The 23,301-nt window shown below is 44.2% G+C and overlaps 1 protein-coding gene across 1 annotated transcript in view; it reads right to left on the reverse strand.

Moving 5' to 3' along the window:
• Positions 1-23,301, reverse strand: part of LOC126267984 (trypsin-1-like) — a 98,790-nt gene that overhangs the window by 35,207 nt on the left and 40,282 nt on the right. The window contains exons 2-3 of the mRNA XM_049973331.1: positions 7,353-7,467; positions 1,582-1,744 (exon numbers count right to left, since the gene is read on the reverse strand). Coding sequence (XP_049829288.1) covers positions 1,582-1,744; positions 7,353-7,467 — 278 coding nt within the window. The remainder of the gene's footprint in view (positions 1-1,581; positions 1,745-7,352; positions 7,468-23,301) is intronic.

The raw sequence follows: 23,301 nt of genomic DNA on the forward strand, positions 1-23,301 counted from the left end.
ATCAACGCTTTTACGCACACCCTGCGTGTTCTACTACCTGCCCAAAACTAGTGTCGATCTACACAGCAACTCAGCACGGCACAGCGGACACACCAGGAACCGCGGTGTTGGCCGTCGAATGGCGCTAGCTGCGCAGCATTTGTGCACCACCGCCGTCAGTGTCAGCCAGTTTGCCGTGGTATACGGAGCTCCATCGCAGTCTTTAACACTGGTAGCATGCCGCGACAGCGTGGACGTGAACCGTATGTGCAGTTGACGGACTTTGAGCGAGGGCGTATAGTGGGCATGCGGGAGGCCGGGTGGACGTACCGCCGAATTGCTCAACAAGTGGGGCGTGAGGTCTCCAAAGTACATCGATGTTGTCGCCAGTGGTCGGCGGAAGGTGCACGTTCCCGTCGACCTGGGACCTGGGACCGGACCGCAGCGACGCACGGATGCACGCCAAGACCGTAGGATCCTACGCAGTGCCCTAGGGGACCGGACCGCCACTTCCCAGCAAATTAGGCACACTGTTGCTCCTGGGGTATCGGCGAGGACCATTCGCAACCGTCTCCATGAAGCTGGGCTACGGTCCCGCACACCGTTAGGCCGTCTTCCGCTCACGCCCCAACATCGTGCAGCCCGCCTCCAGTGGTGTCGCGACAGGCGTGAATGGAGGGACGAATGGAGACATGTCGTCTTCAGCGATGAGAGTCGCTTCTGCCTTGGTGCCAATGATGGTCGTATGCGTGTTTGGCGCCGTGCAGGTGAGCGCCACAATCAGGACTGCATACGACCGAGGCACACAGGGCCAACACCCGACATCATGGTGGGGGGAGCGATCTCCTACACTGGCCGTACACCTCTGGTGATCGTCGAGGGGACACTGGATAGTGCACGGTACATCCAAACCGTCATCGAACCCATCGTTCTACCATTCCTAGACCGGCAAGGGAACTTGCTGTTCCAACAGGACAATGCACGTCCGCATGTATCCCGTGCCACCCAACGTGCTCTAGAAGGTGTAAGTCAACTACCCTGGCCAGCAAGATCTCCGGATCTGTCCCCCATTGGGCATGTTTGGGACTGGATGAAGCGTCGTCTCACGCGGTCTGCACGCTGGTCCAACTGAGGCGCAGGTGGAAACGGCATAGCAAGCCGTTCCACAGGACGACATCCAGCATCTCTACGATCGTCTCCATGGGAGAATAGCAGCCTGCATTGCTGCGAAAGGTGGATATAGACTGTACTAGTGTCGACATTGTGCATGCTCTGTTGCCTGTGTCTATGTGCCTGTGGTTCTGTCTGTGTGATCATGTGATGTATCTGACCCCAGGAATGTGTCAATAAAGTTTCCCCTTCCTGGGACAATGACTTCACGGTGTTCTTATTTCAATTTCCAGGAGTGTATATTCGGTCGTCAGCTTTGTACCATAGAGGATAAGAATATCGAATAAATTCATGACGTTATATGGACAACTGGAATGTAATGAAGTAGTGCTCTTCGCAGAAGACAAAGTCACATTAGGTTAACCAGGCACCCTGATAGTGAGCTGGTGACTGGATAGTGAGGTGTGGCATGAAGTGTAGTGTGCAGCATACCTGCGGACGCAGTGCGCGGCGGTGAGCACGTAGTCGCCGTTGAGCAGCGAGGCGCCGCAGTGGAATTGGCCGTCGTAGACGAGGCGCGCCACCCACGGGTAGCGGTTCACGCCCGTCGGCCGCCCCCCTACGATGCGCACCTCGTGGTTGGCCACGCCGCACTCTGCAACAGCCGGCACACATACAGCTACTATTCAGCGGCAGCGCCACGGAAATCTTCCCGTGTCGCTAGGCACAGGGCAGGCGGTGAGGGCGCATCACGGCAAGACACTGCCTCGCTCCACCTGTAATGCCGTCAAGCTGGTACTAGACCAAGCTGCGTTTATCGCTAAGGTCATGTGGCTGTGAACAATTTTACTTCTAATGACGTAAATATCGAAGATGTTACACAAGCAGTGATAGCTAATTGTTACTACTTAGTTTCTGTAAAAAAAAAAGGAAACTCGTGCTCTGAGAGTACCTTATTAATTATGTATACAGACACTTCATCCAAATATTGACGACTGCTTGCTATTGACATTCATTGTGACAAGATATCAGTCCCGGGAATGTTTTAATTTTAAGTTTCAAGTCGGATTACAAGTGACAAAAGAAATTTTTTTGTGTGATATACCCGTATATTAAGAACTTCCTGATTTTCCCCCCTAACTTGTAGGCAACCTTGTTTCTTGCCAAATTTCAAGATGTAAGTAAACAGTAAGTACCCAACAGATTTCAATGAGTGTGTTTTCAGATATCAAAACATGTGACAAAAGCCCGTATCTTTTCATTGCGCTAAGCCCGTATCTTTTAATTGCGCTGACTTACAAACTTAACATTTTTACACAACAAAGGGACTATGGACTTTATGTGATTTCAGCTTGATACGTCTATCCGTTCCTAAGGAAAAGGGGTCTTAATAGACAGTTGGAGATATATACAGCCGGATAACAAAGAACAAAATTGTTTTTTCGTATGATATAATTACAAAGTCACCATTTTCCGATTTTTTCTTTAGTTTTGCTGTGAAACGCTGCTTCCTGCCAAAGTTTCATGGTTCTAGGTCAACGGGAAGTACACTACGGGTTTTTATGAATAGTTTTCCGAGTATCAAAACATGTGGAACCGTAGGCATCAGTACGTAACATCAGTTCAAAAATGGCTCTGAGCACTATGGGACTCAACTGCTGTGGTCATCAGTCCCCTAGAACTGAGAACTACTTAAACCTAACTAACCTAAGGACATCACACACATCCATGCCCGAGGCAGGATTCGAACCTGCGACCGTAGCAGTCACACGGTTCCGGACTGCGCGCCTAGAACCGCGAGACCACCGCGGCCGGCAACATCAGTTTCAACTTGACACATCTAACCGTCTTTGAGAAAAAGGGTTTTTAATAGTCGGACAGACAGACAGACGGACAACAAAACGATCCTATAATGGTTCCGTTTTTACCGGCTGAGGCACGAAATCCTAAAAATTAAGTAGATATCAGTAAAATCTAGTAGTTCTGCCGTTTTGAATCTCTTAATTAATCCTTTCGCGGCCGCATTTTTTTCCATCTAGCGACGCAACGAAGTTAATTTCTTTTGGACCGTATTAGGATTGTGATCAACTGACTTTATTAAATTCTAGACAATTTAATTTTTATATTTTAGGACAAGAAATTATGGTGGTAAGTATTCTTCCCATGGCCCTTTTGTGACCTGTTATAGCTTGACTTATACAAGCTTCGAAATACCTTTGATGACGCTAAACATCAATAGCAGGCGACTTGCTATGCGCTGGTTTTAAAATTTGGGAACTTCCACTCTTTCCCATCAGTATATTAATATGTAGCAAGTCACAGTACAGAAGTATGTACTGTAGAAACGAAGTAACGTGTTTCACTTTCACAACTGACAACTGCAGTGACCTGACTGACAGGATTGACGGGTGCAGATTGCTGCAGAAATTTTTAAATAGTTGGTACAGCGTACTACCACTAGATGTCAGGCACATCCACAGATTGTAACACATATTCCCATGAGCGCAGTGAAACACTTAATTAGGTCCTGACTTTGCATACCGCAGTCCACTAAAGAAATATTACTTTTGAATTAAGTATACTTCTCTTGCCTCATGCAAAAATTACTTTGGTGGAAACCATACTAATGGTAGCCATTCCAGCACTCCCTCTCCCCCACTTCCATCCTATGTTTTCCCCACCTATCCTCTCTCTCCCTCCCTTCTCTCCCCTGACTCCTTTTGCATTCCCCTCCTCTGTCTTTCCCCACTCCCTCTCGCGTCTGCCCTGCCCCCCCCCCCTTCCCATACGAGTCCTCCCTCTCCGTCGGGTCTCCCCCCCCCTCTTCATTTTTCCTCTCCTCCCCCCTTTCCCCCCCCTCACCTGTCCCGGTCGGCCCCCTCTCCCCTTGGCTGTGTTGTGTCATCTTCGTGCCAACTTTTCAGTGCAATGTTTCAAGTGAGTGTTAAGTGTTGTGCTTCTTTTCCAAATTGTTTCGAACGGAAATAATACTCTCGCTGGGTGTGATTTTTATACCTCTTGCAAACAGAAACCAGACTGTCGCCGTGTTTTTTAAAATTGTTCTGTCTGTTAGTTTACCTGTCTGCTTCTTGTGTTTTTCCTGTGTTTTCCGGCCGCGGTGGCCATGCCGTTCTAGGTGCTTCAGTCCAGAACTGCACGACTGCTACGGTCGCAGGTTCGAATCCTGCCTGGGGCATGGATGTGTGTGATGACCTCAGGTTTAAGTAGTTCTTAGTTCTAGGGGACTGATGACCTCAGATCTTAAGTCCCATAGTGCTCAGAGCCATTTTTTCCTTTGTTTTTTATTAGCATCACCCACCCTTTGTTTTATGTATTAACACAAACATCTTAACAGAACTACAAGATCTAACTTAAAACACATAGGTTTAACAAAAATACTAGATTTCAAATCTGAAGTGAACAGATAGTTTGATTAGAAGCTCAAACCAGAGAGTGTGCTTAATGAAAACAATATTATTGAGGACTATGAAGTTTGGCGACAGGTCATAGCTGAATGAGTGTGGTGCATGTCTCATCATTACATTCTGATTCTAGTTTCACATTAATTAAAAACTGTACAACAGTAAAAAAGACGCTATCGCCACTATCCTATAGATGCAAATTTTGTCGATTAACATTTATAACAGTGGTCCTAAATATTAACGAAAATTTCATAAAATGAGTTTATTATTTTTTTGTAGACAGCTAGCTGCACTGGTCTGCACTTTGCTGGTCTGCTTAAATGGAAAAGAAAAAAAAGAGAATACGTTTCTAATATGTATGGGAATTGGGTGTATGTCCTAATTTCCTTGTCTCCACCTGTCTCTGTCCATTTCCTCCCCCCTTTCTTTCTACAGCTCCTACTCCTTCTCCCTATCTTTGACTGTCACCTCCTCCCCTCTATCTCTGCCCATCTTCTCCTAATGCCCCCCTCTCTCTGTCTCCTCCCCCTCGTTCTTCATCTCTGTGTCCATCTCCCTCTCCCCTTTTCTCCTGTCCCCTCTATCTGCCCATTGCCTCCCTCCCCTCCTTCCATCTCCGCTTTCTCCCCTCTCTCTGACCTCGATCGTGTTTATTGTTACTGAAATTCAGATTCTGTAGCAGTATTCTAACCCTAAACCTATAAGCTGTAACTACATTTTCCTGTTGGCTAACAAAGTTTCACTACTGCATATTTTATATATGATTTGTATATTAATAAGAACATAGTCTGTGTGTGTCTAAACGTTTATTACAGTAACGCATAAAAATTTGAGGTAAACTGGAAAGGTATATTTTGAGATTTTTAGTAACAATGTGTTAGCCATAAAATGTTTTATAAAAACAATGATAGTTTGGTGTCGGCACTGAGGGAGTTTCGACGTTTTTATAATTTAGGACATCATGATGCCGTTCCATCGAAACACGCGATAAAATGTTGAATTAATAACTTTGAAGAAACTGGATCTGTCCTCAAGGAGGAACCAACAGGACGACCAAGAAGTGTTCGTTCTCCAGGGAACATTGATGTTGTACGCGAGTCTGTCTTACAGAGCCCACGGCGTTCAATTCGTAAGCAAGCAGCAGTGGTTGGAATGTCCCGGGAGAGTGTTCCCAGAATTCTTCATCCTGATTTAAAATTTCATCCGTACAAACTACAGATGGTGCAACAATTGAAGGACAACGATTACCGGTTACGATTAGGATTCTGTCAACAATTAAATATAAGTTGTGGATGTCAGATGAGGCACATTTTGATCTCACAGGTTATGTGAATAAATAGAACTACCGTTACTGGGTAAACACAAATCCTAATGACGTTCATGAGCGCTCTTTACACCCTAGTTAAGTGACAGTATAGTGTGGTGTTTCATTACATCGGATTATCGGACCGTATTTTTTCGCAAATGAACAGGGAAACACAATAACTGTCAATTCCGATCGTTACGTAGAGATGTTACGAACTTTCCAAACATTCAAGAAGCCTGGTTTCATCAGTACAGAGCGACATCACAACCTGCACGGCATTCAATGTCATATGTGCGAGAATTGTTTGGCAACCGTGTGATCTCTCTATTCAGTAACGTTCCCTGGTCCCATAGATCGACAAATTTATCTGTTTGTGTTTTTATTTTGTTGGGGTACCTCGAGAGCGAACTCTACATTACTCGACCAAGAACCCTGGATGATTTTAAACAGAGATGCTGCAGCGGTCCATGAGGAATCTCAACAGCAGATTTCACGAATGTATTCGTACAGGAGGTATCCGTCAAAAAATTATAAATGCCATCAATGTTTCGTAAATGGCTAAGATGTAAGGTTTCAGTTACTATGAATGCAATCTCTTTCCTTCATCGCTTCTATTTTTTTTTTTTTTGATTGTGCAAATGTTCCCGTTTTTCTGTGTCACCCTGTATTACATATGTATTTTAAATATTTATTGAAAATATACATTCATTAAAGAATTCTTTTTCTTCATTTGCTTGTGCCTTTGTCCCACAGTTTTCGCAGGGTCGGCACAGTTACGGTCTAATTTGGCATGGTTAATTGAAGGGGTGGCCGGATGTCTTTCCTGTTGCCACCCTGAACCCCCGGGATGGAATCAGTGTACCCCAGCGGTGTGCATTTAGTGTAAACCACGAAATAGTGCGAACGTATTTCAGATGTTTACGAGTCGTGGAACTGAGGCCGGACGTGGGGACCAGCCCGGTATTCACCTACTGGAATGTGGAAAACCGTCTAAAAACCACATCCAGGCTGCCCAGCACACCAGGCCCTAGCCATTAATCCTCCAGGCGGATTCAATCTGGGGCCAGCGCACCTACGCGAGTCCAGGACGCAGCGCATTAGCTCTCTCGGCTAACCTGTCGGGTTCATTCATTAAAGAATAAAGCATCTAAAAACACACCAATATCAGAATTTAACGTTGTGTCAAAATTTAAAACAGTCATTTAAGAAATTTTGGAGATTAATGTTGAACAAAGCAACATTTATGTTTTTGTTTATATAGATATAGGATGTTGAGACTATCGGCAAAAAACAACACAAACCTGTGAGACTTGTGGTTTGCCCAAAAAACTGATTTTCACGAACACCTGTTTTTCTTAAAACTTTGTCTACGCTTTGGGCGCTAATGGTTCTCAGTGCCTCATATGATAAATAAAGTGGTTAGACTTGCAACTAGTCCTCCACACTTGTGTGGTTCTTGAACGGTTGGTCTGCAGTCAAGTAGTAGTAGCTGAGCCGCTCCCTAGAGTCCTCTATATGGAGGACCGAGTACTCACGGCAGGAGCAGTTCCGCAGTAGAGTCTCCTCATCGTCAGAGTCGGACCCGCCCAGGCCGAACAGCGACAGCAACTGGTTGAACAGCACCCGGCCACCGGCTCCACCTTCAATGGCCTGCAACAGATAATCTTGCTTAAGCAAGCTCATCGATCACAGACAGTAACTTTGTTCAAAAAGCTCAGAGCAGAAGTACTTCATCGTCATGGACGTCTTATGTTAGGCGCTGCCTCTCATTCCTGACCTTATTCCCATTTCCAGCGGCTGCGCAAGACTCGCTCTAGACCATCCCAAAGATGACATTGAAGGTTTTAGCGGTCGAGCATTCGAAGATAATCAGTATCTTCATCGTCAGGACGTGACACTCATGAAGTAAAGCTTGTATCTGTCAGAGAGGCAAACAAGCTTTTCACAGGTCAGGTGAAGTCACCTGGTACTCCCAACATCATCTCCAAATCCACTGCGAGGCAGAAAGCTTCCCACCAGGTAGTGATTTAGAGGTGGAATGGGAATGGAGAGCAAAGGGTTCAAGTGCTCGTATCCAGGCACCAACGAGATTGTCGCCTCCAGGGCTTCCGGGAGACGAGCACTTGAACGTCTTCAAAGAAATAAAACAACAAAAATGTAATTCTTAAGGTGTAGGTGATCTCAGTTCCCCTACCATCCATCAGTGGTTGCCCAGGGTTGTTTCCCGCATTTCCACATGCGAATTCCGCGCTACATGTGACGTCACTCTGCCAGTAGGAGATGGAACACCAAGGTGCTTCACTCAACCAGAGACAAGGCTGAATGGCATTATATGGGAGGCTGACTTTGATCCCAGCAGTCAGTCATCTCCTGACGAAGATGATGGCTATCTGTAAGCTCATTTTCATACAGAGGATGTCTGCCTGCGTAGCTGAGTGGTAACGTGTTTGCCTACCACGCAACGGGCCCGGATTCGATAACCAGCCAGGTTGGAGAATTTCTCCACTCGTGGACTGGGTGTTGTGTTGTCATTATCGACCTCTCATCATCACTGACATGCAAGTCGCCCAATGCGGCTTCACCTGAAATAAGACTTGCAATTCGGCGGCCACACTTCCCCGAATGGGGCCTTCTGGTCATTTTCATATTAAGAGAGTTTCCCAGAAAGTAATACACCGCATTTTTTTCTCAGCCGGAAACCATGCCACGAATGCGGAACGTAACGTACGTATTATTTGAAGTCTCCTGAGTGAGTGTACCAAGTTTCCGTCACTTCCGACAGATATCGTATCTACAGGACAGTTTCTAAATAGCGTCTGTAGGTGATGTACTTTACAAGCGACGTGCCGTCATTGGATTTCTCACTTGCGGAGAAAGAAACTGTGGGGAATGCTTATAAACGCTCGTGCGAAGTCGTTGGAGCGTCTGCTGTCGACAAAATTACAGTTAATCGCTGGGCACGGAGGGTGAGATCATCAGAAGGCAGTTCGGCGGAGCTCCACGATTTGCAACGGTCGGGGAGACCATCCACAGCTTTCACACCTGGCATGTTGCAGTGGTAGACACTTTGAGGACGAGGAGGACGTGATTCACACAGTGAAGCACTGGCTCCTCCACCAGAACAAGGTTTGGTACCCACAGGGCATACACGCCCTTGTTTCTCGATGGAGGAAGGCTATGGAACGGGATGGAGATTACATGGAAAAATAGGGTGACTAGATAAAACGCCATTCTTTCGTATGTGTAATTCTCATTATGTTCAATAAAGAATTGTTGAAGAAAAAAATTAGGTGCATTACTTTCTGGGCAAGCCTTGTCATTTGCACTATATCCTGTTCAAGAAATTGCTGGAAGCTGGGTTCATGATACTTATACAAATTTTTGGCTCTAAGCGCGTCAGAGAGGGTTTTCCATCAACAGAGTTAAGTACATGTTGTTCTCTGATCGATTATGTTCTTTGTATGGCTCAAGCAAATTCCACAACGTATATTTAAAATGTGTCAAATATGTGGTGATAAACTGTGTTTCAAGAACACGTAGATAAAAGAAGAAAATCATTAAAAGCAACATAATGTTTCAGCGATTTGTCATTTAAACATCCCTGGACATGATCTTTTCAACAGGTTATACAGGAACAAAGGAACCAGCCCTTGCACTGAGGCCAACTTTGCAAGATAAGTACCGCAAATGTAATGCATTTGCTGTTACTGTAAATTGCATAATAATTGTGCGTCATAATATATGGACGGGTAGTAAGGGTGTACATTATCCTATGTTAATGCAAATTTTGTTCTGGTTGTATGTCTTACAAAGAACTGCTTACATATTATGAAAGATATAACAGCTAATGGAAACTGATCAGTGGAACATCAGCAGTTAATGTCGCCACAACATTTTGTGCTCAGTAGCGTACATTATCAACCATTTAAAGCTTATTATAATCCACCCATGATTCATTATTTATTGTTTCCATAGATAAATGACAAATTAGATTAGTTTCGTATGGTCTGGGGGTGTAACGTCCACTGTCACTACTTACCTTGAATCATCTAATACTTGCATGTTAATCCTACCTACGGAGCGAGAAGTCCGTCTCACGTTAGTGCTTATGTGGTATTTTATAAACATACGCTGACATATGAACCAAAATGAAAAATTCGTGAAATAATCGAAATAAAACTTTTTAAGTATGGGAAATCACATGACAGCGTATTGCTGCACCCAAGAAACATATCATGGGTAAATATAAAATTTTTGAAGTCCCTCCTTGGTCAGTGCTGAGCCAAGGCAGCTTTGTGCACAATGTTTACATCAGAATGCCAACCAGACAGGAAAGCTGATACTGCAGACAGCGTGGCACACAACGAAGATCATTGCTACAAATCACTAATTCTAGCTGACTGAGTCGCCAATTCTGCAGTATGTCAAACATAAATGGAGCATAATGCCTTTCTATCAAGCATACATCATTGAGTAACAAATCATAACTCATATGCAGGAACGACTTTTAGTACACTGACGCTGCAGGAAGTAACAAGCTGAAAGCCTGAAACTAAAAGTGGATGCACAGAAGTATGGTGAAGAATGTTGACGGGCTCAGAAAACCAGGCCGCATTCAGTCATCTTCACCAGAGGATAATGTCATTGCTTCCAACAGGCAGCTACTAATCCTTGGGCTTCTGATCCCTTCTGCTCTTCAGGTGCAATGAACCTGTGCCTATCATAAGAAACCTGTGACACTACGCCTATCATTCGTCTGATGACTACCACCTTCGTGACAGTATCTAGTATGCCCTGCTGGACTTAGCCGTTATGAGCTGCCGCCTCCTCCTCCACTGGCATGAAGACTTGGAACCTTCTACCACTTGCTCACTTGGGCCAAACTGATGGTGTTAGGCACGTTGTCGAACTATCATTGTTTTGGTTAGGCACACTAGGTCCTGCTGCTCCCCCGGATTGCATCTGAGAATGTACCCCAGTGTCTATGGTCTCCTCTGGTGAAGATGCGGTAACATAACCCGTGCAGATTTGCTGGGAGCTTACTAGGGTGTGTTATCTTGAATGTCCACGAGTGCGCCCTGGTAACCTGTGTCGTTATGGTGTTGCGCATCGCAACCAAACTGGCAACGCCTGTACCCTATGGGTCCCAATTCCGTGCACCTGCTGCTGCAGTTGCCACTGACACGAAGATGACTCAATCCTAAAACGAGATCGATATATGAACAAACCACTAATAAGACAGCCTCCGGGCGACCGAAAGGTGCTCACCACCACATCCCACATTTCGCCATCCTGCAACCGTAGGGATCATCCTTCACCGATTCCTGCAGTAGGGTTAGATAGCCAAAACATGGTTTCGATCAACGGGGCATCGATCTTTTATATCTCTGAAAACTTTGAATCTACAACTGATTATATTGTGTTGGATCTCTATTATTGTCTCTTTCGTACCGGACAGGAAACAACATGAAAGCTTATGTAGCCCAAGGTTGGTAGACGACCAACTTAGGAAGTATTTAAACATTAGATTTCTCCTACATGCTTGCGTTCGCCCTTTCTCATCACAACACACGACATGTCGTCTTTGGTCTGTAAATCTTGTCCTGTAGTAACAAAGACATCTTGTAACATGGTCATGTAAACCATGTTACCGAGACACGTCTGTTCGCATGCTGAAACAGCTTGGACTAAATGACACTGTGACAGCTGCGTGCGTTTCGAGTCGAGGGACAGGCTTCTCCTCGGTGATAGAAGACAAGAACACAAAAACTAGGATAACTCACGTACCTCTTCCGGTTATTCTTTTTTTTGTCAGTTTTTGCTCTCCCACTGAGTCTGCACCCTTGACGGAGGCCTGTCTACTGCGTTTGGTCATTGAATCTGATACCTCTGTAACGATACGTTCAATAACTGGGCTTTTGTATTTTTTGTTCTGAAGTCAAAGATGAAATGTGTGGTTCGTTCTTCCTATATAACCACAAAAACAAAGTGCGTTTGCTCATTGTATTTGATAGCTCCGTAAAGATACTTGCGCCCGGAGTTTGTCCTTAAGCTGTTGGCACACGGACCGTGCATTCGAACGTTGGGCGTGGAGGGTACCAAGTTTCTGGCGTCATGGGGCGTTTTTTCGAATGTGCAGAGCAATATCTAACAGGTCAGATATTCTGAACGTGCGTTTGTACGTAGACTAATGGGATGGAAGGACGTCACACACACACAATATCTCCGTCTCTCTCCCTTCTCTCTCTCTCTCTCTCTCTCTCTCTCTCTCTCTCTCTCTCTCACCCACACCCACACACATACACACACACACACACACACACACACACACACACACACACACACACACACATGCACACACATACACACACACCGAGCGGGTAGTGCAGTGGCTATGGTTCAAATGGCTCTGAGCACTATGGGACATAACATCTGAGGTCATCAGTCCCCTAGAACTTAGAACTGCTTAAACCTAACTAACCTAAGGACATCACACACATCCACGCCCATTGCTGGATTCGAACCTGCGACCGTAGCGGACGCGCGGTTCCACACTGACGCGCCTAGAACCGCTCGGCCAAACCTGCTGGCTGCAGTGGTTAGCACACTGGACTCTCATACGGAAGAAGACGGTTCAAACCCGTGTCCATCCATCCAGATTTAGAATTTCCATGATTTCCCTAAATCACTCCAGGAAGATACCAGAAGGGTTCCTTTGAAAGGGCACCGCCGATTTTCTTCGCCATCCTTGACGAAATCCGAGTTCTTGCTCCGTCTCTAATGACCACGATGTCTACGGGATTTCAAATACACTCTTCCTCCTTTATTTCTTCTATCTGTCTCCGGTACAGAGCGGCGAGACGTCGTATTGGCTTTCAGTTGAAACCGATATGTATATATTCCGTTTCTAAGCACCAGTAAATTGAGGCTATCTCGAAAACCAGTTGTTAATTGTATGCTATGTTGCAATAAAATGACTGAAAATGTTATATTGTTAGTTAAAGAATTATTGTGACTTGCGTCTTATGGAAGTCTGGCGTTTCGAGGAAACCGCACAGTGAAGATCCATCGAAAACGCATTGTTCTTGGCACAATTTGTTATAGTTAAATGTCATTCAATAACATATCTACGATTAGAACTTTCAGGAAAGGGTAAAATTCAAAATATTATCTTAAGCCATTCACGCTTGGTGCTTGGTAATGAGAAGCGTTGTAGAGTTGTAGCATAAAATGTAATTTGTTGTTGGTTCGTGCCTCACTCGTTTCAAATACATTTTACTAAAATTCGCGTTTTCTAATAGGTTTTTATACTTTCTTATTGATTTTTAAAGCTTTATTCTATTATATTCGATGTTACGCAAATATAAGTGCGCTCTTTTTGAGGAGTGAATTTGTTCGATTGTCTTAATCTACAAGACAGCTTGCGGTACTTGCGGCAACATATTTTGCACTTTGTTGTTTTAAGTTTTGTATTTCAAATGCCATGAAGATTCTGCTGCTGAATAGAAACAGTGGTCAATAAGAATGACCTTAGGGTTTTACTAAAAAAAGGATGAAATAATTTTTGTCGTATGTCGACATCTATTGTAAACTTATTTCGCACTATTTGTAATGGAACTTTTATAAGCCTTTGTTCTTATGGCTGGACATGGTACTTTCCTTTTTGCTTTATAACTTAATTGAACGTTTTATGTATACTACAGACAGGACAACATGAGTACCATAAGGGCACTGGAGGAAACATGCGTTTTAAAAAAGCAAACGTAGCAATGTTACGTACGTCAATTTGGTAAACACTGTGATTTGTGGCCCAGCTATATCCGACAACTGTCACTGGGGAGCACTACGATCGCATGTACCACGTTGAGGCACGTACCGTGTGCACAAGTCACATTGTTTCTGAGGCTTCAGCAGCACGTTGAAATCGGCACACTCAACGTCGACGTTGCAAAGCACGGTCCGTGTGCCGGCGACTCTAAGCGGCGTTGAGTTCCTGGTTCCGGGACAAAAAAAGAGGGCGTGTCGGGCGCTGGTGAGGAAAGCAAAGGGACAGCGCATGCGCGTCGTGGAGAGTGCTGCTACAAACGAGGACACCAGCGCAGAAAACTGTGAATATCTTTCTGATATCTTGCGCTCCGTAATCTTTGACATTGTTTTAGCCTATTACTGATTACGTGTGATGGTTGTACGTCGTGCTAAAGGGTCCAGACGTCGCTCTGTCCTTGCCTAAAGCTAACGTTGTGCTAAACAAGGGTTAGAAGTCACTGCGACTGATATATTATTCTGACTCCTAAAGCTGATTCCCTTATTACGTCCATTCACTAGCGTCGTTCTCAGCAAATTAATGGTTCAAATGGTTCTGAGCACTATTGGACTTAACACCTGTGGTCATCAGTCCCCTAGAACTTAGAACTACTTAAACCGAACTAACCTAAGGACATCACACAACACCCAGTCGTCACGAGGCAGAGAAAATCCCTGACCCCGCCGGGAATCGAACCCGGGAACCCGGGCGCGGGAAGCGAGAACGCTACCGCACGACCACGATCTGCGGACGCAAATTAATGATGCAGCACTTCTCATCGGGGTACTGGATAACTGTGTTGATTTTTGTAACTAATGGTATGATAAAAAGGCAAGACGTTTGCCTTTAGAAACTTTATAACCGTGCAGAAATCTTTGGGTGTGCTAATTAATTTCTTTTAAAATGGTGGTCACGGTTTTTTTTAAAAGAAAGCAAAAAATTTCCGTTGCCTAATCTATCTGTGCAGCCTTTCTTATCGGTGCACCGAATAACTTTTTTTTTATGATCATGCTTTTAAATTGCAAGTTGGAAATTTTGCAGCACCTTGCCTCACGTTTTGTAAAGTGTTTCTGGTAATGTGCTTCTGTCGTAGGCAGTACTTTCTCAAAGAATTACTGATTGATTTTCTCTGTTTTAGAAAGTTGTATGTTCCTACTGTGACGGGCTCTGTTTGCAGGCATGACTGGCTGTGTGTTTAGTGAACGCCTTGTGGAAGCATGAGGTGGGGCTGCCTGGATCTCGGTCGTGCCTGCCTGTTAGTCGGCCAATGGATGTATGGTCGTTAGTGTTTATGTGGTTTCTGAGACTGTTGAAATGAATTTCCCTTGGTAAGAGGGTAAATGCTGACTGATTTAGCAGTGACGCCGTTGCTTCTGATATTTTTATGATTTTTCTGACCTCTTCTTGTGTTTTTTTGTAAAGGTATTTCTAAGGCTAATTAATTTTAAGGTTTGGAATTTTCTTAAGAAATGCTTTTTTAATTAAATATTTTTTTATGTTGGGCCCTCCCTTTAAGATACATCCTGGCTAGAATCTTGGGCCGTCCGTTGTGGCCGAACGGTTCTAGGCGCTTCAGTCTGCCACCGCGCGCCCGCTACGGTCGCTGGTTCGAATCCTGCCTCGGGCATGGATGTGTGTGATGTCCTTAGGTTAGTTAGGTTTAAGTCATTCTAGGTTCTAGGGGACTGATGACCTCACAAGTTAAGCCCCATAGTGCTCAGAGCCATTTGATCCTTTCTTTTTTGAGAATCCTAGTTTAAAATTTCCTGTATTATACAGTTTCAGTAAATGTAAACGAGATTATTGCTAATCACTCATTTATTATGTATGTGACAGGATGAACATTAATGAAACAGATAAAATGCAGGGACTGATTCCTGACTGTAAATGGAAGAGGAAAGTTTTATACACATGTATCCAGAAATGCTTCGTTGCCACGGTACATGCCGCTGAAGAATGACAGTACCTCTGACTGTATGATTGAAGCAGTGTACTGTGAGCAGCAGAATTGTGCAGTATTCATGTCGAGAAGAAGCCGAGATGATGTCTGTGTGCTGCCAAGCAGATGGAAACAGCCGAGAGGCAACACGGCTCTACCAAAACAAAGATAATCACAGGCATCATCCACATCACACAACATTTCAAGCCCTACACTATTTTGTCGAAAACTGACATTCTGAGCCCGTGTCTGTGTAAAAAATCTAGATTGACTCATACGTAGAAGATAACAGCAAGTAGCCACTTTTTACAATGCTATTTATTTATTTAAATAGCACTGTTATCTCCAGACGGCTGGTTTACCTTAAGATACATTTTACATTAACTTTCCCCTTTTGTTTTCCCAACTGATCAAATTTCCTTGGGGCGGTGGCGCCGATTAAAAATCCGCGCCATTATGTTCCCGTGCAGACTGCTTGTGATCTTGCAGCAGCGAAAACTGTATGTTGCACTTTTTTATGTATATGTATGCACGTAATACAAAGCATCACTCACACACTAAGAAGTTTCACCACATTGAGGTATGTATCCAAAGATGGTTGTAATATCGCAATCTTCGTATACACGCCTCCATGTGGTGAAACTTCTTAGTGTGTGAGTGATGCTTTGTGTTACGTGCATACATATACAAAAAAAGCGCAACATACAGTTTTCGCTGCTGCAAGACCACAAGCAGTCTGCACTGGAACATAATGGCGCGGATTTTTCATCGTCACCACCGCCTCAAGGAAATTTGATCAGGTGGGAAAACAAAAGGCGAAAGTTAATGTAAAATGTACCTTAACTTGAACCAGCCGTCTGGAGATGAACCTGTCGTCGGTTCAAAACCGGTAACGGCGCTATTTAAATAAATAAATAGCATTGTAAAAAGTGGCTTATTGCTGTCGTCTTCCATGTAAGAGTCAACCTATATTGCAAGGCCTTCTTGGGCACTTATGTGATCATGGGTCTTTTCAGACAGACGGACTTTCAGGAAGGCGTCGGATTGTGCGCTGTGCGTACGCCAGATTTGGAGGACAAGATTCTATAGTATACTGAGACGAACCCTAATACAAGATCCAGGAAAGTGGCCCGCCAACATGGTGTAAGCGAAAGAGTGCGGCAGTCCATGATGCGTTGTGTGAACGCGTGCATTACATGCTATGGAGGTCACTTTGAACATCATTTGAGACATGGATGCGATGCAGCTCTGTACTGAGTTCCGGGTCGATTTGTTGTTGCACATACAACGTCTACTTCCGGACACATGTTCATGGGACCTTTTCTCCTCCATTTACAGTCAGGAATCCGTACCAGCAGTTTGTCGATTTTATTAATGTTAACCCTGTATATTATTGCGGCTATCAATTATCAAGTGTACTTATTACTGGCGAGTAAAGGCTAAATATTGTGTGAAATAAAGATTGTTAACTGTTTCTTGCTAGTATAGGCTCATTGGCCTCCACTCTCGGATCCCCATACCTTTCTATCACATCTAAGTATCTATATTTTCTTCTGTTTTCGAATACAGTTCATTTATTTTTTGTAAAGATGACTTTCTCATTATTTTGGCTCAATATTTTGTTCAAGATCTTTCTGTGTGTTCGTTATAATTCAGCCAGCAAACATGTTTCACAGAAAAAAATCAAATGGCTCTGAGCACTATGGGACTTAACATCTATGGTCATCAGTCCCCTAGAACTTAGAACTACTTAAACCTAACTAACCTAAGGACAACACACAACACCCATCCATCACGAAGCAGAGAAAATCCCTGACCCCGCTGGGAATCGAACCCGGGAACCCGGGCGCGGGAAGCGAGAACGCTACCGCACGACCACGAGATACGGGCTGTTTTACAGCAGATAAGACACAAGCATATATACAAAAACACACATACACACACACACATGGGCTTGCTAACAGAATTGTAAGAATGAATTTTGATATTTCTTTTCTGTTTTGGAGAGCTTTCTGTTTTTATTATTGTAATTTATAATAATAAGTTTTAATTATTATGTAAACATTATAAATGCAAAATGTTTTCCAAGCAACAGGAAACACTTACCAAAGTAAGTCCCTTTCTCCATAAATACCAAATACGTATACCAATAAAAATTATTAATATCGTTGTTTCAAGCGAAATCTTACGATATAGACGCGCAATTGGTCAAATTACTAAAAACATTCTTCGTCAGAGTGTTAGTGCACTACTGATGTTCGACCTTGAAGGGTATCTATACACTAAACATTCAACTTGTGCGGTTAACTGAGTGGTAGTGGACGTGTAGTTTTCTAAGATAAGTTCCTTAACAAAAGTGGTGAGGCATCAGTAAAACCTGGAGGAAAGACATGCGGCCTCTGGATTCACCATTGGGGAGTGCCTTTGTATTTAATACTAGATGGTTGCACTGATCCGCCTGGGAAATCTATCAGATAAGTCTGGCGTTGGTATGTTCCACTGAGTCAAGATGACAGAACGAGTTCTGACACGGATACGCAGTAGGGAAAGCGAAAGAGAGTGGACTACACCCACGGCTCCGTGGTTCCTGGGAGGGTTTTCCATGTCATGCACGCTCAAACGTTTTACCATTTCCGCTTACATATCCGGCACACGGACTCGTGCTCGTAAGTTACTTATCAGTAATTTTACTTGTTTACTAACGACAGCACATGTCAACATGTTGTCTCTGACCTGGATAAGAATGCGGTAAACACTTCCCTAACCACGGGATATCGATTTCAGTTGTGTTTAGTATGTTTGCAATAATTCTCGACAAACTGATTAAGTCCCTGGAGAACTTTTTTCGAGGTGATATAAAAAATACGGTTTTTAAAATGAAGTAATTTATTAGTGAGTGGAAAATAAACGTATTTAATTCGCGGAATAATGTTAAACGATGAAGGCATCAGGAATTATCATAAAACACACAAACACACAAAAAGACTTAAGAAACGTAGTTGTTGACATTCGCTCTATGAACCGGTTCGCTTTAAATGTGTAAACCTTGGATTAAACAGACATTTGGAATAGCGAAAGTTTTTCTAGAAGTATGTTTTGAGCATTTATTTGACTGCGGTAGTGACATTAATTCACCACCACTGCATATCTTTCTTACTTCTTGAGAGGGATGAAAATCACAACTTTCAGAGGAAGAAAGTTCATAAAAGACAGACAACAAAAAAAGCGAAGAAAACTTCCATAGAATTTTCCATTGAGAAAACTTATCACAAATGTAATAAAAGTAATTTAAGGGTTTTACCAATATTTTAGGTTGGACTCCATGAAACAGTACATTTACGTTAAAGATAAGTGATTTCTTGGAGTCCTGGAGCTATGTCGGTACTTTCTCTGACTTTATTTGTATGAAGCATACAAGTTATAAGCGGCGATCAAAAAGTTCCCGTTTGAGAGCGTTGCTTCAGCATATACAGGGTGAAACGTATTCAAACCGACAAACTCTGGGAGGTTGTAGGGGACATCAAAACAAATATTTTTCCATAATGTCATATTTTCCTATGAGGATTATTTAAACCGGTGGAGGCATTATTACGCTCTTCACTTGTTAGAGGCCGTATTATGATCTTCAGTTGTTAGAGGGCGTATTACGCTCTTCAGTTGTGGGCAACTGCTGTCCACCAGTGTAGTTGTGCACTGTCTCTGTTTGCTAATTGAGCGATACAAGTGGAGTGAGTACACTGATATGGTTGGTGCGTACTACGTAGCGCACCACAACGGACGAGCTGCACAGCGGGTTTGTCAACAAAAATATCCTAATCGCCGTATCCCGTATCATACGACCTTTGCTGCTGTGTACCAACGTCTGCTTGAGATCGGGTCATTTAACAGATTACCTGGATAGGGACGCCGTCGCACGGTAAGAACGCTGCAATTTGAGGAAGCTGTGTTGCAGCATGTGGAGCAGGATCGTTCAATCAGCACTCGTGCAATTGCACGTTAACATGGGGACGAATCAGACGAATGTAAGAACAGTCCTTCGAGAGCAATTGTTACTTCCATTTCATTTACAGCGTGTCCACAACCTGGAACCAGTTGATTATCCACCCAGAGCACAGTTTTTGCAGTGGTACCTGGAACAGTGTGAAATGCATCCTACATTTTCATCCTCTGTGTAGTTTACCGATGAAGCGGTTCTTCGTTAATGTGTGGGTCGGTATTGTTGGGGACTGTTTAATTGGGCCGTATCTGTTACCTAGGCCATTAAATGGCAGGCACTATTACAATTTTCGCGCCAGAGCATAGCCAGAATTGCCGGAAGACATCCGCTCCCTACAAGACAACGCATGTGGTTCCAACATGACGGGGCGCCGGCGCATTTCAGTCGTCGTGTGCGTTGATTCCTGGACCGACGGTTCCCAGAAACGTGGATTGGCAGAGGTGCTCCTGTACCATGGCATGCTCGATCTCCAGATAGGTGGGGAGAGAAGCGCAACCTTATTTACGCCACTCCTGTTCAAATGGTTCAAATGGCTCTGGGCACTATGGCACTTAACATCTGAGGTCATCAGTCCCCTAGAACTTAGAACTGCTTAAACCTAACTAACCTAAGGACATCACACACATCCATGCCCGAGGCAGGATTCGAACCTGCGGCCGTAGCGGTTACGCGGATCCAGACTGAAGCGCGTAGAAGCGCATGGCCACATCGGCCGGCGCAACTCCTGTTGCATCTGAAGAGGATCTGGTTGCCCGGATAGTAGTAGCAGCAGTAGGAACAATTAATGCTACTTCCGGGGTTTTTGCCCGTGTCAGACAGAACATGTTCCGACGGTGTAGCCTTTGTTTACGTGTCAATGGAGGCATTTTTGATAATCTATTGTAACTGAAAATGGGTTGTGTTCGTGTGTTGTCTCTCGGTCGTAAAAAAAAAATGGAAAAGTGTTAGTTGGTTTAATTAATTTGCCGCCAGAGAAATCTTCCTCCACCGGTTTAAATATTCCTCATAGGAAAAAATGACATTAGGGAAAAAGATTTCTTTTGATGTCCCCTACAACCTCCCAGAGTTTGTCGGTTTAAATACTTTTAACCCTGTATAGCACAACTTCGATCTGGGTATGTAAGCACCGACATGTAGGTCGGGGATCAGTGTGGCATTCGTGTCTTTCCGACGTGTGTGCGGTAAAGACGGGACGTGAACTGTGGTGACGTAATTACCAGATACGTCCAAATAGGACCCACGTGTAGTTATTATTTTCTTGGTCGCCGAAGGACAAACACCGGCAAACAGCCATCTGAGAAGGAAGAATGCGTAGTGTGGCATCATGTCCGTTGAAAGCTGCGATAAGGCGTGCTGCTGCTTCATGATAACAAACGTCCGAAATATGGCAAATGTATCGCAGAAGTTCTGATCTTTCCACAAGCGATCGTCACGCCTTCGGTCGCTTAAGAAAGTCCTTGAGAGGTCGACGATCCCTGTTGGGCGAGGATTTGCAGCAGGCAGTTACGGACTCTTTCATGCAGCAGGACATAGTGGTTTACCAAACGGCTACCTTCAACTTGCTGCGTCGGTGGGAAGATTTCTTCAATGCTCACGACTATTTTGCCTGATTGGCATATCGATTCTGGACTGTACAGTCTTCGAACGGAAGCTTTTTGATCGTCCCTTATATTGGTTCAAATGGCTCTGAGCACTATGCGACTTAACTACTCAGGTCATCAGTCACCTAGAACTTAGAACTAATTAAACCCAACTAACCTAAGGGCATCACACACATCCATGCCCGAGGCAGGATTCGAACCTGCGACCGGAGCGGTCGCTGGGTTCCAGACTGCAGCGCCTAGAACCGCACGGCCACTACGGCCGGCCCCTTAAAATAAATCACAACAAGAACTACGATTTATGCCAATTTTTATGCTTCAAAATAACAAAATTTACATGTAAAAGATGTTGTACTCCACCTCCAATGTTTAGCTTAGCAGAGTTATTATAAATGAAGCTCCAGCTTCCATGAGGGTGTAGTACCATCCCCAATATGCGAAAGGTCTCAGCAGTCTACTCAGGGACTAGTGACGACAATAACTGATTGTACGCAGTAAATTCGTTTATTTGTGTGGATTATGCTTCTAAGGTTCGCTGTCTGTCCTGACGGGTACACTGACAGAAAAAAATTGCGATACCAAGGAGTGGTGCGACATAAACAAAAGTTGGTAGGCGTGTTTCTACAACTGAAAGATTATGTATATTAAAATTTCGCTCCATTCACCTAAGAGTGACGCTAGCAGCGCCACTAAGAACATGAAAATCAGGGTTGCTTTTAAAATACGCTGTAACGTTCGTGACCGTTAGTTACCTCTGAGATTGGATATGATGAGTTGACGTTGGTCAAGAATGTCTTTAGGGTGACTAAGACGCCGTTATCAACACCTTACTGAGTTTAAACGAGGTCGTGTAATGGGGCTACGAGGATGTGGATGTTCCTTCTGCGATCCCACAGAAAGACTTGGTAGGATGTAGCCACTGTTCATAATTCTTGGCAGCGGTGGTCAAGACAATGTACGGGCTCAAGAAGATCAGTTTCCGAACGGCCACGTAGCGCTACCGACAGGGAAGATCATCGTGTTCGGCGTATGGCTGTGGCGCATCGTACTGCATGTGCAGCAGCAGTTAGAGCAGCAGTTGGCACCAAAGTGACGCAACGAACAGTTACAAATCAGTTACCTAAAGTACAGCTCCGAGCCAAACGCCCTGTACCGCGCATTCCGCTGATCGCAAACCATCGCCATTTGCGACTTCAGCTGTGTCAAGATAGAGCTCATTGGAGGGAAGGATGAAGGCGAGATGTGTTTTCTGATGAAAACTAGTTTTGCCTCGGTGCCAGTGATAATAGTTTGCTGGTTATGAGGCTAATTGAGGGCCTGTACGCAATCTGTCTTCATGATAGACACCTGGAGTTATGATCTGGGATGTGACTTTGTATGACAGCAAGAGCAGTCTCGTGGTTATGGCACGCACCCTGGCTGCAAATTTGTACGTCAGTCTGGCGATTCGACCTGTTGAGTTGCCATTCATGAAAAGCATTACAGGAGGTGTTTTCCAACAGGATAACGCTCGCCTAATTACGGCTGTTGTAACGCAGCATGCTCTACCAGGGTGTCAACAAGTTGCCTTGGCCTGCTCGATCACCAGATCTTTCTCCAATCGAGCACATAAGGGACATCATCGGACGACAACTCCAGTATCATTTACTGATAGCACTGACCGTCCCTATGTTGATATATCAAGTGCAGCAGGCATGTTTGCAGATGACGGAGTCGTTTATCGACTAATAAAGTCATCAGAAGACCAAAACAAATTGCCAAACAATTTAGAAAAGATATCTGAATGGTGCGAAAAAGTGGCAGTTGACCCTAAATGACAAAAAGTGTGAGGTCATCCACATGAGTGCTAAAAGGAACTCGTTAAACTTCGGTTACACGATAAATCAGTCTAATCTAAAGGCCATAAATTCAACTAAATACTTATGAATTACAATTACGAAGAAAAATTGGAAGGAACACTTAAAAAATGTTGTGGGCAAGGCTAACCAAAGGCAGCGTTTTATTGGCAGGACACTTAGAAAATGTAACAGACCTACTAAGGAGACTGCCTACACTACGCATGTCTGTCCTCTTTTAGGGTACTGCTGCGCGGTGTGGGATCGTTACCAGATAGGACTGACGAACTACATCGAAAAAGTTCAAA

The sequence above is a fragment of the Schistocerca gregaria genome, chromosome 4, assembly GCF_023897955.1.
Source record: "Schistocerca gregaria isolate iqSchGreg1 chromosome 4, iqSchGreg1.2, whole genome shotgun sequence".
In the NCBI taxonomy this organism is placed as follows: domain Eukaryota; kingdom Metazoa; phylum Arthropoda; class Insecta; order Orthoptera; family Acrididae; genus Schistocerca; species Schistocerca gregaria.